This window comes from Dreissena polymorpha, chromosome 9, assembly GCF_020536995.1.
Source record: "Dreissena polymorpha isolate Duluth1 chromosome 9, UMN_Dpol_1.0, whole genome shotgun sequence".
Lineage (NCBI taxonomy): Eukaryota > Metazoa > Mollusca > Bivalvia > Myida > Dreissenidae > Dreissena > Dreissena polymorpha.
Genome location: NC_068363.1, coordinates 47,585,892 through 47,603,671, shown reverse-complemented (window position 1 = coordinate 47,603,671; position 17,780 = coordinate 47,585,892). Strand labels below are relative to the sequence as shown.

At 39.3% G+C, this 17,780-nt stretch overlaps 1 protein-coding gene across 5 annotated transcripts in view; it reads left to right on the top strand.

Annotated features, from left to right (window-relative positions):
- The window catches only part of LOC127844179 (trafficking protein particle complex subunit 8-like), a 74,358-nt gene that overhangs the window by 48,735 nt on the left and 7,843 nt on the right, over window positions 1-17,780 (top strand). For 4 of the 5 annotated variants that reach the window (XM_052374238.1, XM_052374237.1, XM_052374235.1 and 1 more), the window contains exons 19-28: window positions 627-701; window positions 1,070-1,213; window positions 4,926-5,081; window positions 6,704-7,092; window positions 10,856-11,009; window positions 13,050-13,152; window positions 14,915-15,033; window positions 15,418-15,609; window positions 16,582-16,686; window positions 17,732-17,780. The exon at window positions 17,732-17,780 is cut by the window's right edge and continues 97 nt beyond it. In XM_052374238.1, coding sequence (XP_052230198.1) covers window positions 627-701; window positions 1,070-1,213; window positions 4,926-5,081; window positions 6,704-7,092; window positions 10,856-11,009; window positions 13,050-13,152; window positions 14,915-15,033; window positions 15,418-15,609; window positions 16,582-16,686; window positions 17,732-17,780 — 1,486 coding nt within the window. Of the gene's footprint in view, window positions 1-626; window positions 702-1,069; window positions 1,214-4,925; window positions 5,082-6,703; window positions 7,093-10,855; window positions 11,010-13,049; window positions 13,153-14,914; window positions 15,034-15,417; window positions 15,685-15,894; window positions 15,989-16,581; window positions 16,687-17,731 lie in introns of those variants that run through there. The other variant, XM_052374239.1, reaches the window with a different exon arrangement.

Sequence of the window (17,780 nt, the reverse complement as noted above, 5' to 3'; positions counted from 1 at the left end):
AGTTGTGTTCTCTTTCAGAACAATCTGGCTGATTAAATAGTTGTGTACTCTTTCAGAACAATCTAACTGATGAGAAAGTTGTGTTCTCTTTCAGAACAATCTGGCTGATGAGATAGTTGTGTTCTCTTTCAGAACAATCTGGCTGATGAAATAGTTGTGTACTCTTTCAGAACAATCTGACTGATTAGAAAGTTGTGTTCTCTTTCAGAACAATCTGACTGATGAGAAAGTTGTGGTCTCTTTCAGAACAATCTGGCTGATGAAATAGTTGTGTACTCTTTCAGAACAATCTGGCTGATGAAATAGTTGTGTACTCTTTCAGAACAATCTGACTGATGAAATAGTTGTGTTCTTTTGTAGAACAATCTGGCTGATGAAATAGTTGTGTACTCTTTCAGAACAATCTGGCTGATGAGAAAGTTGTGTTCTCTTTCAGAACAATCTGGCTGATGAGATAGTTGTGTACTCTTTCAGAACAATCTGGCTGATGAGATAGTTGTGTACTCTTTCAGAACAATCTGACTGATGAGATAATTGTGTACTCTTTCAGAACAATCTGACTGATGAGATAATTGTGTACTCTTTCAGAACAATCTGGCTGATGAGATAGTTGTGTTCTCTTTCAGAACAATCTGGCTGATGAGATAGTTCAAGGTCAGGTAGTCAAGGAGATCATACTGCAGGGAAGTGACCGACTCCCAGTAAGTAAAAGTCCTTCTTTGTTCAAGCTTGCAAGTTTGCATTAATTTAATCAGACTGTTCAGAGATGGTTACCGAACAATTATTGATAATTGTTTTGTGTTTGTTGCATATTTTTGTGATTTATAAAATGCTTTTGTATTGCCTCACACTTGTTTGCAAATTGTTTCTTGCCATTAATAAAGGACCTCATGCCATTATAAGAATTCTCCTCTAATGGTGCCGTGGAAGTTTGTTCTTGTTGCTTCAACTATTTAGATATTTCTTTTCATGGGTAGACAAAAGTTATGTTGTAAAAGAGCATGTGAATAGTCCCAAGTTTGGTATTGCTTGTTGACCCTATTTCAACTCTTGATCTTGTGCCTTGCAGGTGAAGATGACCCTGGTGCCCCATCAGATGGGTGAGCTACGTATCTACGGTCTCACCTACAACCTGGGTAGCCATGCCACAACATTCATGGCCCCTTCCCAGGGTCCTGATAGCCTAGGGGTCGGCGTGGCTGGGTCACATAAGGTACACAATTTATACTTGAGCAGTGCTCTGTGAAAAGGAGGATTAATGTATGTGCATAAAATATTGTCCCAGATAAGCCTGTGCAGTCCGCACAGACTAATAAGGGATGACATTTTAATGCAATTTAAAAAACAACAACATTGTAGCAAAAATCCAGTGGAGGAAGAAAGTGTCCTCCTTGATAAGCCTGTTCAGAATTACTTATCAAGTTATTGACTAAACACATAATGTAATAACGGTCCTGAATGTAAACAAAAACTATCAAATGCTCTATAATCATCTATAATCATCCATATTCTCCACCATTTGCATAACATTAGAAAAACCAGTTATTATGTTCAGCCTCGAAATTCTACGCGTCATGTGATCTCTAAAAATACTACCAGTGTAAGTACACTGCAACGCCTATATATCGCGGTTGGTGGGGTCCAAAGATCGCTAGCGCTATATATCCCACGCGCGATATAACTCGAGAAATGTCTAACTTAATTGTATTGCGGTTAATTTGTCAGATTTCCCCAATGTTTTCATTTTATATACGGCGCTGCTACATTTTTGTTTAGTTATAATTTCAAACCAATTCTACAATAAACATTTTCATAACTACATACGTATCTGTATTTATCATACGTATCTGTATTTATCATAAAAAATATAAATGTAAATTATATTTTTTATTTTCATGTACGATCGCTCGCGAATCAGCTAAAAAGAAGAATTTTTGCCGTAAAAAACGTATAAAATGTAATTGTGCATAGATTCAAATTTACCCTTATAAATAGTCCTAATAAAGGAACTGGAACAGCGTAACGGTAACAATACAGCGTGTTTGAATTATATTTTATTTATTAAGAGGAAATGTCAATGCCACATAATTCGCGAGATACCATGGTACTTTAGTTGAAATTTACAACGAAACTTTTAATAGAAATTAAATTATCTCAATGTTGTACCCTCTACAAATGTTTATTTACAAATAAATATACCCACGCCGATTTTTGCGCGCTTTTTATCAGGACAAAGAAATTCATGACAAGTACCGAAATTTAACGATTTATAAACCAGTAAACTGCTATTATTACCTTTGCAATGACACTAATTGGTTATTTCTTAAGTGTTAAAAACAAGCCCAGCCGTGTGTAAACAACACTGTAACTTATGGACTGTTTTTCACGCTTTACTGCTTGCCATAGAAAGCCGCTAAATTTAGGGTGTTAATACTAGCTAGAACCGTTTATTTTGCCTTATTTTTTTTTGAATTCTCAGATTAAAACATGTCATTTAGTGATCATGCTCGTCGGATTTTTGGGAGCCATAGCCAAAGCGCGATATATTGGAAAGCGCGATATACCGGTCCGCGATATATCTGTGTTGCAGTGTATTGTGTAACTGGTCGATTGTCTTGTAATTTTGACCCAACTTATGCACATACACATAATGTCTTTTTTTTTAACCATTTGTGTACCCCCCAACTTATGAGCGGGAAGACATGTCTTGAGTTTTTACGTAAGTGACAAATTTTTTAAAACATAAGAACTATTCAAGCATGCCATCCCTTCTTGCATGCAGTATGTCTGACCCTGTATGCCCTAATAACCTTAGGCTTAGTTTGGTGGAATCCTACAAACATCATATAGATCCAGAACTGTTTGTAAAATGTAAAACAAACATGTTTAATAGATGAATTTAGCCCTGTTTTCTCAAGACATGCCTAAATTGTTGGTAAAAGATCCTTATCTCTCTTGCTTCTTTAAATCAGCTCCAAATGATGTAATCCTATCTCTATCTATCCATTAGGCAAGCTATGTAAGCACAGTGTATGTGAGGGGCACACTGTGCCCTCTCTTGTCCTGTCTCTGTCTATCAATTAGGCGAGTTATGTAAACATAGTGTATGTGAGGGGCAAACTGTGCCCTCTCTAATCCTGTCTCTATCCATTAGGCAAGCTATGTAAGCACAGTGTATGTGAGGGGTAACATGTGCCCTCTCTAATCCTGTCTCTATCTATCCATTAGGCAAGTTATATAAGCACAGTGTATGTGAGGGGCAAACTGTGCCTTCTCTAATCCTATCTCTATCTATCCATTAGGCAAGCTATATAAGCACAGTGTATGTACGGGGCAAACTGTACCCTCTCTAATCCTATCTCTATCTATCCATTAGGCGAGCTATGTAAGCACAGTGTATGTACGGGGCAAACTGTGCCTTCTCTAATCCTATCTCTATCTATCCATTAGGCAAGCTATGTAAGCACAGTGTATGTACGGGGCAAACTGTGCCTTCTCTAATCCTATCTCTATCTATCCATTAGGCAAGCTATATAAGCACAGTGTATGTACTGGGCAAACTGTGCCTTCTCTAATCCTATCTCTATCTATCCATTAGGCAAGCTATGTAAGCACAGTGTATGTACGGGGCAAACTGTACCCTCTCTAATCCTATCTCTATCTATCCATTAGGCAAGCTATGTAAGCACAGTGTATGTACTGGGCAAACTGTGCCCTCTCTAATCCTATCTCTATCTATCCATTAGACAAGCTATGTAAGCACAGTGTATGTACTGGGCAAACTGTGCCCTCTCTAATCCTATCTCTATCTATCCATTAGGCAAGCTATGTAAGCACAGTGTATGTACGGGGCAAACTGTGCCTTCTCTAATCCTATCTCTATCTATCCATTAGGCAAGCTATGTAAGCACAGTGTATGTACTGGGCAAACTGTGCCTTCTCTAATCCTATCTCTATCTATCCATTAGGCAAGCTATGTAAGCACAGTGTATGTACGGGGCAAACTGTGCCTTCTCTAATCCTATCTCTATCTATCCATTAGGCGAGTTATGTAAGAACAGTGTATGTACTGGGCAAACTGTACCCTCTCTAATCCTATCTCTATCTATCCATTAGGCGAGCTATATAAGCACAGTGTATGTACGGGGCAAACTGTGCCTTCTCTAATCCTATCTCTATCTATCCATTAGGCAAGCTATATAAGCACAGTGTATGTGAGGGGCAAACTGTGCCCTCTCTAATCCTATCTCTATCTATCCATTAGGCAAGCTATATAAGCACAGTGTATGTGAGGGGCAAACTGTGCCTCTCTAATCCTATCTCTATCTATCCATTAGGCAAGCTATATAAGCACAGTGTATGTACGGGGCAAACTGTGCCCTCTCTAATCCTATCTCTATCTATCCATTAGGCAAGCTATGTAAGCACAGTGTATGTACGGGGCAAACTGTACCCTCTCTAATCCTATCTCTATCTATCCATTAGGCGAGCTATGTAAGCACAGTGTATGTACGGGGCAAACTGTACCCTCTCTAATCCTATCTCTATCTATCCATTAGGCGAGCTATGTAAGCACAGTGTATGTACGGGGCAAACTGTACCCTCTCTAATCCTATCTCTATCTATCCATTAGGCGAGCTATATAAGCACAGTGTATGTGAGGGGCAAACAGTGCCCTCTAATCCTGTCTCTATCTATCCATTAGGCGAGCTATGTAAGAACAGTGTATGTGAGGGGCAAACTGCCCTCTCTAATCCTGACTCTATCTATCCATAAGGCGTGCTATGTAAGCACAGTGTATGTACGGGGCAAACTGTGCCCTCTCTAATCCTGTCTCTATCTATCCATTAGGCAAGCTATGTAAGCACAGTGTATGTACGGGGCAAACAGTACCCTCTCTAATCCTATCTCTATCTATCCATTAGGCGAGCTATGTAAGCACAGTGTATGTACGGGGTAAACAGAAGATTGAGGTGCAAGGTCCTCGACTGAATGGCAAGAAGGAGGAAATGGCAGGCAAGATGTACGGGCCTGATAGACGCCTTGACCTCTCTGTGCATCAGGAGATGCCCATTCTACAGGTACTGTCAGTATTTTCAATCTATAAAATGAGTTACTATATCACCAGGAGTACATACCCATTTTAAAGGAAGGTGGAGTGTACAGTGTTGTAGGTTCAATGTATTCGTCCTGTCTATCACTGTCAGTTAAGTTTAGTTTAGTTTAAGCCTATTTACTTAAGCTTGATTGCATTTAAAGTGTTTACTACTTATTATGCCCCCCTTCGAAGAAGAGGGGTAATATTGCTTTGCTCATGTCGGTCTGTCGGTCGGTGGGTCGGTCCGTCCACCAGGTGGTTGTCAGACGATAACTCAAGAACGCTTGGGCCTAGGATCATGAAACTTCATAGGTACATTGATCATGACTTGCAGATGACCCCTATTGATTTTGAGGTCACTAGGTCAAAGGTCAAGGTCACGGTGACCAGAAATAGTAAAATGGTTTTTGAATGATAACTCAAGAACGCATACGCCTAGGATCATGAAACTTCATGGGTAGATTGATCATGACTTGCAGATGATTCCTATTGATTTTGAGGTCACTAGGTCAAAGGTCAAGGTCACGGTGACCCGAAATAGTAAAATGGTTTCCGGATGATAACTCAAGAATGCATACGCCTAGGATCATGAAACTTCATGGGTAGATTGATCATGACTCGCAGATGACCCCTATTGATTTTGAGGTCACTAGGTCAAAGGTCAAGGTCACGGTGACCCGAAATAGTAAAATGGTTTTCGGATGATAACTCAAGAACACATACGCCTAGGATCATGAAACTTCATAGGTAGATTGATCATGACTTGCAGATTACCCCTATTGATTTTGAGGTCACAAGGTCAAAGGTCAAGGTCACGGTGACCCGAAATAGTAAAATGATTTTCGGATGATAACTCAAGAACGCTTTTGCCTAGGATCATGACACTTCATAGGTACATTGATCGTGACCCGCAGATGACCCCTATTGATTTTCAGGTCACTAGGTCAAAGGTCAAGGTCACAGTGACAAAAATTGTATTCACACAATGGCTGCCACTACAACGGACAGCCCATATGGGGGGCATGCATATTTTACAAACAGCCCTTGTTTAAAACTCTGTAGAGTCCGTTTCCTGGGACTATTACCAGTCGTTGGTGTCTATTGGGGAGATGTTAAGAACACTCCTACAATGGGGGTCTAACCTGTGACCTCCCAGTAATGATGCGGACACACAATCTTCAGCAGTGATTTATTTTCAGAATTGTCCATGTCTTAGCAGACTAGGCGGCCAAGGCTTTAGAGTGTCTCCCCCCCCCCCTTGGTTTTTAAGCTGAGTGATCTGTCTCATACTTGTAAGCCTTGAGGACAGATGGCTGATATTTATCTATCCTCTCCCATTCAACATGTCCAGTTTGTGATGTCCTGTGCGGAGTTTACACTTCCGCTGGCATAGCTCTCCATGTCACAGGGGAACTCAAACCATGTTAAGGCATCAGCAGTGTGGTAGGGTTCTATATATGAATTACGTTAATCACCAACTGGAGATATTTGTTTTACAGGTAGAGGCAGTGTATGTTTTTGTAGTAAGAAAAGATTGTTAGCATTTAAATGATTACTTGAAAAGTTCCTGTTACTAGTTTAATATTAAACCTGTCTGTTTTTCAGGTCTCTTTCACAAACTTTCCAAAGACGTTGCTATGTGGTGAGGTGCATCTGGTGACAGTAACATTCACAAATACTGGGTCCATTCCTCTACAGAAGCTCAAACTTGCTTCAACAAACCCCAAATACTTTGTTCTTGGACGTAGTGAAGACTTGAAACTTCCAGCGAATGTTTATAGCATTTCTAGTAATTTAAAGGATAACTCTGCGTTTGTGACTTGTGATAGAAACTCTGTGAAGCATGTATGTGATATTGACATTCCCAATGGAGTATTACATCAAGCCTCCAGTGTGAGTCTGCCCTTATGGATACGTGGGAATGATATAGGCGGCGTACATGAGGTGGACCTCTTGTTCTATTATCAAGCTAGTCAGCAAACAACTAAACCCAGGCAAGTGCTTTCTGCAGGAATTTGCTTGCACTTTGTTATTACATGCGACATGAGTATGTCCCTCCAGCTATTTTTTTTCCCAATTGGGAAAGGTACCAGTACTGCACCATAAGGCATAAAACCAGAACAGCCTGCAAGTAACTCGCAGTCTGTTTAGATTTGTGAAACACTTTTAAGGAGTGTGGAATACTGTTTAGCTGTATGGAATACTTTAAACCCTTTCCCACTCAGAAGCATAGTGAAAATGGATATGACATAATGTGCAAACAGCATAAAACCATATCAGCTTGGGAGTAACTCGCAGTCTGTTCAGGCTGTATGCTGCTCATCAGTATCTTAGGGTTGGAAATAAATCCTTTAAAACTTAAATCTAGTAGGAAAAAACTTTAATTAAATTTAATTTTGTAAGTGGGAAAGGGTTAAGTTATGTGGGAATTATTGTCCCCTACGGGTTTCACCGGAGGGGACTTTTGGTTTGCTCTCCGTCTGTCTGTCATTCTGTCTGTCCGTCACACTTTTCTGGATCCTGCGATAACTTTAAAAGTTCTTAATATTTTTTCATGAAACTTGCAACATGGATAGATGGCAATATGGACATTATGCACGTCATTTCATTTTGTTCCTACGTCAAAAATTGTGGTTGCTATGGTAACCAAAAAATAATAATAATTCTTAAAATGGTGGAATTTCTGACAATGGTGGAGCTGATAGGGTACCATATTGCTTGACAATAGCCTTGTTATTTTGTGAGAAATACTCTTTAGGTTTGCGGAATACTTTAAAGGGGTGTAGAACGCTATGAACAGGTGTGAATCCATTTTAAGGAATATATAATATTTTTAAGGTGTATGCAATACATTAAATCTTGTGGAATACTTTAAAGATGAGATATATACTTTTTGGATATTTGGAAAACTTTTTAGGTATGCAAAAGAACACTTTTAAGTAGGGATGGCAAACCTAAGCAAATCCGTAACCGGTTAACCTGTTTCAATATTCGAGTGGTTATTCCACATAAATGGAAAAAAACAACATCCGAAAAAACGTAAATGTTTATTAACAATTACATGTATATACAAATATACTCTGTCTTGGTGATTGTCTTGTAACCTTATTACTTTAACCATTTTATCAATTAAATACTGTTTCTTTACAAACTTTGTTGGTTCTTTAAATTGGGAATTAAAATTCTTAATGTAATATTATACATTTTATTTCTAATACTTGATCATTTCCGAAAGCCATTTCCAACATTTTTACATGCTTGTCGGTGAATTGTGATATTGTTTTGTTGTAATATTACCTTCAAGTCATTTACACAAAATTATTGATCTACATCTTGATCTATAAAAGCTAGTGCATAATTTGAATTATGTTCTGTTTTATTAACACTCACTATCCTTTAAGAATTACGTGAATTAACAGTTTGCTAATTAATAACAATTGTCAATTAGCGTAAATATATTTTGCAATGGGCATAGTGGTTTCCAAATCTCTGTTGTTAAGGCCTGTTGATACTTAATGTCTTTATAAGGGCATTTAAGTTTGCAATTGTTAAAACAACAGTGATCTGGTGTAATCACAGTGTCCAGTATTTAGCTCCACTGGCCAAAGACCAGCGGGGCTTATGTCATGGTCCTGTGTCCGTTGTGCGTGCGTCCGTGCGTGCGTGCGTGCATGCGTCTGTGCGTTAACTTTTCCTTTAAACATCTTCTTCTCCTAAACTACTGGTCCAATTCTGATGAAATTTCTCAGGAATGTTCCTGGGGTGAGCCTCTTTCAAATTTGTTCAAATTATGCCCCTAGTGTCAAATTTGACCCGGCCCCGGGGGTCACACAATTGAAAATTTGCTTATGTAAGGCCTATTTTGTGAAAACTTTCAAAATCTCTCGCCCATAACCATTGGGCCTAGGGCTATCAAATTTGGTATGTAGAGACATCTAATAGTCCTCTACCAAATTTGTTCAAATTGTGCCCCTGGGAGCAAATTTGACCCTGCCCCGGGGGTCACAAAATTGTACATTTGCTTATATAGGGTATATTTTGTGAAAACTTTACAAATCTCTTCCGTAACCATTGCGCCTAGGGCTACCAAATTTGGTATGTAGTGGCATCTTATAGTCCTTTACCAAGATTGTTCAAATTATGCTCCTGGGGTCAAGTTTGACCCTGCCCTGAGGGTCACAAAATTGAACATATGCTTATATAAGGCTTATTTTGTGACAACTTTAAAAATCTTCTGTCCATAACTGTATGGCATAGGGCTAACAAATTTGGTATGTAGTGACATGTAATAGTTCTCTTCTTAGTTTGTTAAAAGAGTAAGCCCTTGTGGTCAAATTTGAAGCTGCCCAGGGGGTCACAAAATTGTATATATGCTTATAAAGAGCTTATTTTGTGAAAACTTTAAAAATCTGCTTGTCCCTAACCATTGGGCCTAGGGCTACCACATTTGGTATGTAGTGACATCTTATAGTCCTCTACCAGGTTTGTTCAAATCATGCCCCTGGGGTCAAGTTTGACCCTGCCCCCAGGGTCACAAAATTGAACATATGCTTACATGTATATAAGGCCTATTGTGGGAAAACTTTTAAAAAAATCTTGTCCATAACCGAATGGCATAGGGCTACCAAATTTGGTATGTAGTGACATGTAAAAGTTCTCTTCTTAGTTTGTTCAAATTATGCCCCTGGGGTCAAATTTGAAACTGCCCCAGGGGTCACAAAATTGAATATATGCTTATAAAGGGCTTATTTTGTGAAAACTTAAAAAACTTCTTGTCCCTAACCATTGGGCCTAGGGCTACCAAATGTGGTATGAAGTGACATCTTATAGACCTCTACCAAGTTTGTTCAAATTATGACCCTGAGGTCACAAAAGTGTGTACATGTGCTTAAATAGGGCCTATATAGTAAGTATTTGCACATGCCGAGAATATTTGTTTCAGCCTTTTTCAGCAGTGGAGCGATACAGGGCCATCATTGCCCTCTTGTATTGATTTTATCAAGCAATGGTAGTCAACACAATGGCATACTTCTAGGCACGTTTAAATTTATCAATATGTGAATAATTGAAACATAATAGAATGTTAAGTGCTGAACAATCACACTGCAGAGTAGGTGCTAATTGCCCTTGTGCCGCTCAGCTCATTAATCCGCTGCACCCCGATGGTTTACAACTCTCATCTCTTTTGATCCACAGGGGCATCCCAGGGTGGTAATTGCCGATAATTTGCGATAAGATAAGTGGATTAGCCAATACAGTGAAATGAAGTAAAACAAAACTAATGATTTGATTATATATTGCGTTCAACCAAAAATTGTATTTTCTGCAAGAGTAACCGAATATTAATTTTATAACCGGTTAACTTCCTTAAGAAACGGATAACCGATTAACCGAATAACCGTTGCCTACCCTACTATTAAGGTATGTGGAACACTTTACTTATGGTTGCAAAAGCCATTTTCACTTTGCTTCTCATTGGGGAAAGGGTTAAATCTGCCTGTTGCCATAAGAAGATATATGTTTATAGTCCCATTGGGATGATAAAATAAAATCCCAAGTTGAATGCATTTTGTATCGTCTCTTTTCTCATAATTAGGTTCATAAGAGCCTATATAATATAACCAATATGTGGTATATTTTGCCACAACTTAGCAAGTGAAATATACCTTGCTAATTATCAGTATAATAATATATATACAAGTGCATGCTATATATTTCCACACCTTAGCAAGTAAAATGTAGCTGTCTCATCACCAGGTATAGGCTATTGCGACACAGTGTGCAGGTGAACACCGTGGAGTCACTTAGTGTGCGAGCCGTAGCCCAGCGAGCCTGCAAGCATTCCAGTGAGACAGAGCACATAAGTGTTACTGACTTTGTCATCTCCTGTGAATTGGAGAACCTTAGTCAGGTAGGTTGTTGAACTTGAACTTGCATTGAGACTTATCTCCCTTTGGCACAACTTTTCATTAATTTTTATGTCCCCCACCAATATTGTTTTTGCCCTGTCTGTTGGTGTGTTTGTTTATGCAAACTTTAACATTTGCCATAACTTTTGCAATATTGAAGATAGCAACTTAATATTTGGCATGCATGTGTATCTCGTGGAGCTGCAAATTTTGAGTGGTGAATGGTCAAGGTCATCCTTCAAAGTCAAAGGTCAAATATATGGGCCAAAATCGCTAATTTTAATGTGCACGTTTGCAATATTTAAGATAGCAACTTGATATTTGGCATGCATGTGTATCTCATGGAGCTGCACATTTTGAGTGGTGAAAGGTCAAGGTCATCCTTCAAGGTCAAAGGTTAAATATATGGGGACATAATGTTTCACAAACACATTGCTTGTTTCTGAAGGAAATTTTACTCTGCCTGTTGCTATATGCCATGAAATGATATAATATAACAAAGGATATATTTTTCTGAATACAGAATAATTGCAGGTTTTCAACCTTATTAAATTTGTTAAAATCTGTTAAGAAGCGATGTTAGTATTTGATATAATCTTTTAGGAAATTTGTGATTATCTAACTTGAAATTGTTAAAAGGATATGAGCTGTGCTCTGTGAAAAGGATGTTTAATGCATGTGTGTAAATTGTCATCCCAGATTAGCCTGTGCAGTCCACACAGGCTCATTAGGAATGACACTTTCGACCTAACCTGGATTTTTGCTCAGAAGAGACGTTCGGTAAACAAAAAATACCATAAAAGCGGAAAGTTGTTTACCTGATTAGCTTGTGTGGACTGCACAGGCTAATCTGAGACGACACTTTACACACATGCATTAAACCCCCTTTTCACAGAGCATCACAGAGCACGACCCATATTTATTTTGCCATATCTGTTGACACACTGACAGAGATTGGTGTAGATGAAAAGCTTCAAGGATGAATGATAAATATTCAGATTTATGGTTGTTAAACCCCAGATCCATTCGTCTGTTCCTCAACTTATTACCCCACTAATTCAGTACCTAAACTAAAACTGAAGCTTACATGATTGTAAATTAGTCCATTTACAAGCAAGCCATTTGTCTCAAATAAATATGAAGTACAAGACAGTCCCAGCTACCAAAGGGTGCAGGCATATATCACTACACTGTTAATATGTGCAAGACAAACATCTACATGTGAAAATGCTTGCTTTACCTGGACATAACATAATTAAAATTCAATGATTTGCTTTTTGTAATTCGTTTGGAAACTAATTAAATCAAAATTGATTGAGTATTCCAAATAAAGAAATAAGGAAACAAAAAAACAACGTGCACCATTATCATTCATATGCTGTATTTTTTACTCGCAAATTCACTGATATACTATTTTGCTGGTGGATTATGATAGGTGAACATCTTACCCATGGAAGAAATATTAAGAATCTTTATGACTATTAATCGCATAATTACAATTCAATAATTATTAATTTAAAGTTTCTAGAACAGATGCAAGTCATGTGCAAAAGTATATTAGCTGTTATCTGGAAGAATGGTGCTTCTTTCATGTGCGTTCAGTGTCATCCCAGATGTGATCTAGAAGAATGGTGCTTCTTTCATGTGCATTCAGTGTCATCCCAGATTAGTCTACACAGTTGCTACATAGGCTTATCAGGGAAGACACGTTCCACTTTTATGGAAATGTTTGTATAAAGGAAGTCTCTTCTTGACAAATTCCAAGACAAATTGAATTCTAGGCTGAAAGTGTCCTCCCTGATTAGCCTGTGTAGACTGCACAGGCAAATCAGGGATGCCACTTTATGCACATGAATTTAAACCCCATTTTCCCAGAGTCTGACTGGTATGCAACTAGTACTGATATACCATGTAACCCAGGAAAAGTGAGAAGGTAAACTGACCAAACATACTATGAATGAAATACTGTTTAATATGGCATAAACAAACAAATAAGTTTATAACCAAAGTCAAGCACTGTTCTGTTTCCCCTGCTCATGTAGATACAGTTATCCCGGAGCCACGTACGAGAGGTGTGTGTACGTCAGATCTCCTGCTCCAGTCAGCGCTGGGGTGTGGAGCCTCTATCCAGGACAGCACATACAGGTAGGCAAAAGCCTTAGACAGTTGATCATTTGGAAGCATGTTTGTATTGCGAACATTTGTTATCTTTGAATGTTTTTAAAAGTCATGTTTGAATCATGTTTCGGATGTTTTGCTAAGGTAAAGCCTTGATCCAGGCATATCTGTTTAAGGTCAATGCTCTACTCAGGCATGTCTGATGAGGTCAAACCTTGATCCAGGCATATCTGTTCAAGGTCAATGCTTGACCCAGGCATATCTTTTCAAGGTCAATGCTTGACCCAGGCATATCTGTTCAAGGTCAATGCTTGACCCAGGCTATCTGTTCAAGGTCAATGCTCTACTCAGGCATGTCTGATGAGGTCAAACCTTGATCCAGGCATATCTGTTCAAGGTCAATGCTTGACCCAGTCATATCTGTTCAAGGTCAATGCTTGACCCAGGCTATCTGTTCAAGGTCAATGCTTGACCCAGGCTATCTGTTCAAGGTCAATGCTCTACTCAGGCATGTCTGATGAGGTCAAACCTTGATCCAGGCATATCTGTTCAAGGTCAATGCTTGACCCAGGCATATCTGTTCAAGGTCAATGCTTGACCCAGGCTATCTGTTCAATGTCAATGCTTGACCCAGGCATATCTGTTCAAGGTCAATGCTTGACCCAGGCATATCTGTTCAAGGTCAATGCTTGACCCAGGCATATCTGTTCAAGGTCAATGCTTGACCCAGGCTATCTGTTCAAGGTCAATGTTTGACCCAGGCATATCTGTTCATGGTCAATGCTTGACCCAGGCTATCTGTTCAAGGTCAATGCTTGACCCAGGTATGTCTGTTCATGGTCAAAGCTTGACCCAGGTATGTCTGTTTGATTTCAAGGTTGTGTATTGCATGTCTAACGAAATAAAGCCTTGACCCAGGTTACTTAAGCTTTACCAAGTCATGTATGCTGATATCAAGCCTTGACCCAGGTATGTCTGTTAATGGTTAAGGCTTTTACCCAGGCATGTCTGCTGAAATCAAGCTTTGACCCAAGTATGTCTGTTTATTGTTAAGGCTTTTACCCAGGCAGTCTACTGAAATCAAGCTTTAACCCAGGTATGTCTGTTAATGGTAAAGGCTTGACTTAGGCATGTCTGCTAAAATCAAGCCTTGACCCAGGTATGACTGTTCATTGTAAAGCCTTGACCCAGGTATGTCTGCTGAAATCAAGCCTTGACCCAGGCATGTCTGCTTAAATCAAGCCTTTACCCAGATATGTCTGTTCATGGTTAAGCCTTGACCCAGGCATGTCTGCTGAGATCAAGCATTGGCCCAGGTAGGTCTGTTGTATTCAAGCCTTGACCCAGGTATGTATGTCTGATGAAATCAAGCCTTGACCTAGGTATGTCTAATGATGGTTAAGGCTTGACCCAGGCATGTCTGCTGAAATCAAGCATTGACCCAGGTATGTCTGTTCATGGTTAAGGCTTGACTCAGGAATGTCTGCTAAAATCAAGCCTTGACCCAGGTATGTCTGTTGATGGTTAAGGCTTGACTCAGGAATGTCTGCTAAAATCAAGCCTTGACCCAGCTATTTGTGTTCATGGTTGAGGCTTGACTCAGGCATGTTTGCTGAACTTCAATGTCATTTTCAATTTATATACATGTAAAAGCAGTATACTTTGTGCACAAATGGATGTTAAAACCATTAGAAAAAGCTGTTGTTTATGCTTGCTTTTCATTAATATCCATGACATAAAATCTTCTGCCGCAGTGATGTCTGACAGTGTTTGTTTTATTGCTTTTCAGATACAAAGATTGGAAGTCGGGAGTTGTTGCAGGTCTGCCTGAAGTCTATGGTGCTGTCGGAGAGCGCACATAGACCAGACATGTACACATTCACAGACTTGCCATTCCAGAATACTAGGGTACGAACACATTACTGTAGTGTAATGTCACTCAGTTCTTGTTGATATTTTGGGTGGATGCAATCTTGAACGCATGTACTTTAATGTCAGTTTAATAATACAGCAGTTATGAAAAATATAAATTTGAATACTTACACAAGTAATATAGGTAATAATAATATGATGATGATGGTGTTGGTGATGATGATGATGATGATGATGATGATGATGATGATGATGATGATGATGAGGATGATGATCATGATGATCATGATGAAATAGAAGAAGAAAAAGAATCAGATGATAATCAATTTGTATTACTATTATTATTATTATCATTATTATTAAGATTACATATGTTATAATTGTAAATTTTTTTATAATTATGGAGAATTAATATAACAGTTGCTAAGCAGTGCCACCCCATGTAGAGAATTCTACCTGAGGTCAAGGGTCAAGTTAAAGTCCTTTGATCTGGAGACTACAGTGAACCCGCCCTCTGCCCAGCTGGGCCCGCCCAAAGTGGACCCTGAGCTCGCCTTCGAGTCACTCAACTGTGCAATTAACCTTGATATGGCTCTAATCATACTCTGGGAGGTAAGGTGTAGCCTTCGAGTCACTCAACTGTGCAATTAACCTTGATATGGCTCTAATCATACTCTGGGAGGTAAGGTGTTGCCTTCGAGTCACTCAACCGTGCAATTAACCTTGATATGGCTCTAATCATACTCTGGGAGGTAAGGTGTAGCCTTCGAGTCACTCAACCGTGCAATTAACCTTGATATGGCTCTAATCATACTCTGGGAGGTAAGGTGTAGCCTTCGAGTAACTCAACTGTGCAATAAACCTTGATATGGCTCTAATCATACTCGGGGATGTAAGGTGTTGCCTTCGAGTAACTCAACTGTGCAATTAACCTTGATATGGCTGTGGTCATACTCTGGGAGGTAAGGTGTAGCCTTCGAGTAACTCAACTGTGCAATTTACCTTGATTTGGCTCTAATCATACTCTGGGAGGTAAGGTGTAGCCTTCGAGTCACTCCACCGTGCAATTAACCTTGATATGGCTGTGGTCATACTCTGGGAGGTAAGGTGTAGCCTTCGAGTCACTCAACCGTGCAATTAACCTTGATATGGCTCTAATCATACTCTGGGAGGTAAGGTGTAGCCTTCGAGTCACTCAACCGTGCAGTTAACCTTGATATGGCTCTAATTAAACTCTGCTCAGTTGGTATTTAATTGGTAAATAATAAAACAATAATTGTATATTCCAATCCATTTTCTTCAGATCCTTTGCCAAATGACCCTGGACAAACATTCAGGCCAAATGTTTGATTGCTGTTGTCATAAGAAGAAATATTGGTACTTTATACTCTGAAATTATTGTGCAAATCATGACTGTTACAATTGCAAACCATATACAACATGTTATTTCTTTTATTTCATTTTCACTCAGTTTCATCTTTCTGGATTCAATGGTTGAATGTAACCTTAACATACTGGTCTCCCTTCTTTAAAGCCTAAGTTGTCTCCCATTCTTTTAGTTCTAATTTGTTTCCCTTGTTTAAGGCCCAAGTTGTGGACAGTGCTGGAGAAGAGAGGACCTGTGTGGGCCAACATCACGTGATTGTTGAGAAACCAGAAAGCTTCTTCACCTCATATCCATTCCAAATTGTGAGTTACTTTCTAACATTTTACTGCCTTGTTCAGTTCATTAATTCTTGTTGAAAGTGAAAAACGCTTGCTGTACTTTCTGTTATTAAAGTAATGTTCTATGGAGTATGATGACCTCCATTACTGATGGAAGGTATAATTGGGCCATGCCCTGTGAAAAGGGGGTTTAATAAATGTGCATAAAGTGTCGTCCCAGATTAGCCTGTGCAGTAGACACAGGCTAATCAGGGAAGACACTCTCTGCTTTGATGATATTGTTCGTTTAAAAAAAGTATCTTCTTAGCCAAAATTTAGTTTAGGCGGAAAGTGTCGTCCCTGTGTAGCCTATGCAGATTGCAGAGGCTTATCTGGGACGACACTTTACGAACATGCATTAAACCCCCTTTTCACAGAGCGGGGCCGAATTATTGATAAGCTTTTGTTAGTCTGTCTGTTTGTTGATCGCCTTTGTTCAGCCTTCTTCCTCCCATTTTTACTTAAATCTACGCTATGTTCCATAATCAGCCTTCACTTCAGGAATAATTACACTAATAATGGCCCTTGAATCAACTTAAGTCAGTTATTTCAGCAGTTATTGCTTTTTAAGTCAAACAGTTTTCATGCAGTCTTTACCATGCTTCATAGTCATCAAGTCATCTATTGAAAATTTAATGATGAATGTCTCCACCTGTAGGAATTGTAACAGATCAGATAGTCTGTTGTCCTGTTACACGTATGCTTGCCTTTAATCCTTTAGTTGACAATGCAAGGGATAATAAACTGTAACTTTAAGCTAATTGTTTCATTAATTGAGCCACGTCATGCCTCTTATGCCAAATGCTGCCAGCTATTCTCAAGACAAGCCTGCGCAATCGGGTCTGGTCGGGAGCTTCCTTGTCCGCTAATGAGACCACGACACCTTTCATGACTTTAAAGCGGACAGGGTACCTTCTCACCAGACTGCATAATTGGGTGCGCTTGTCAAGAGCTATGCTGGCCGCATGTGGCGTAAGACCCATATTTGCACATGACACGGCTAAACTTGTTTTCCAACTATCTGTGCCAGCTTCCCAAGGAGCGACCTCCAATCAAGTTCACACGTGAGGAGGTCACCT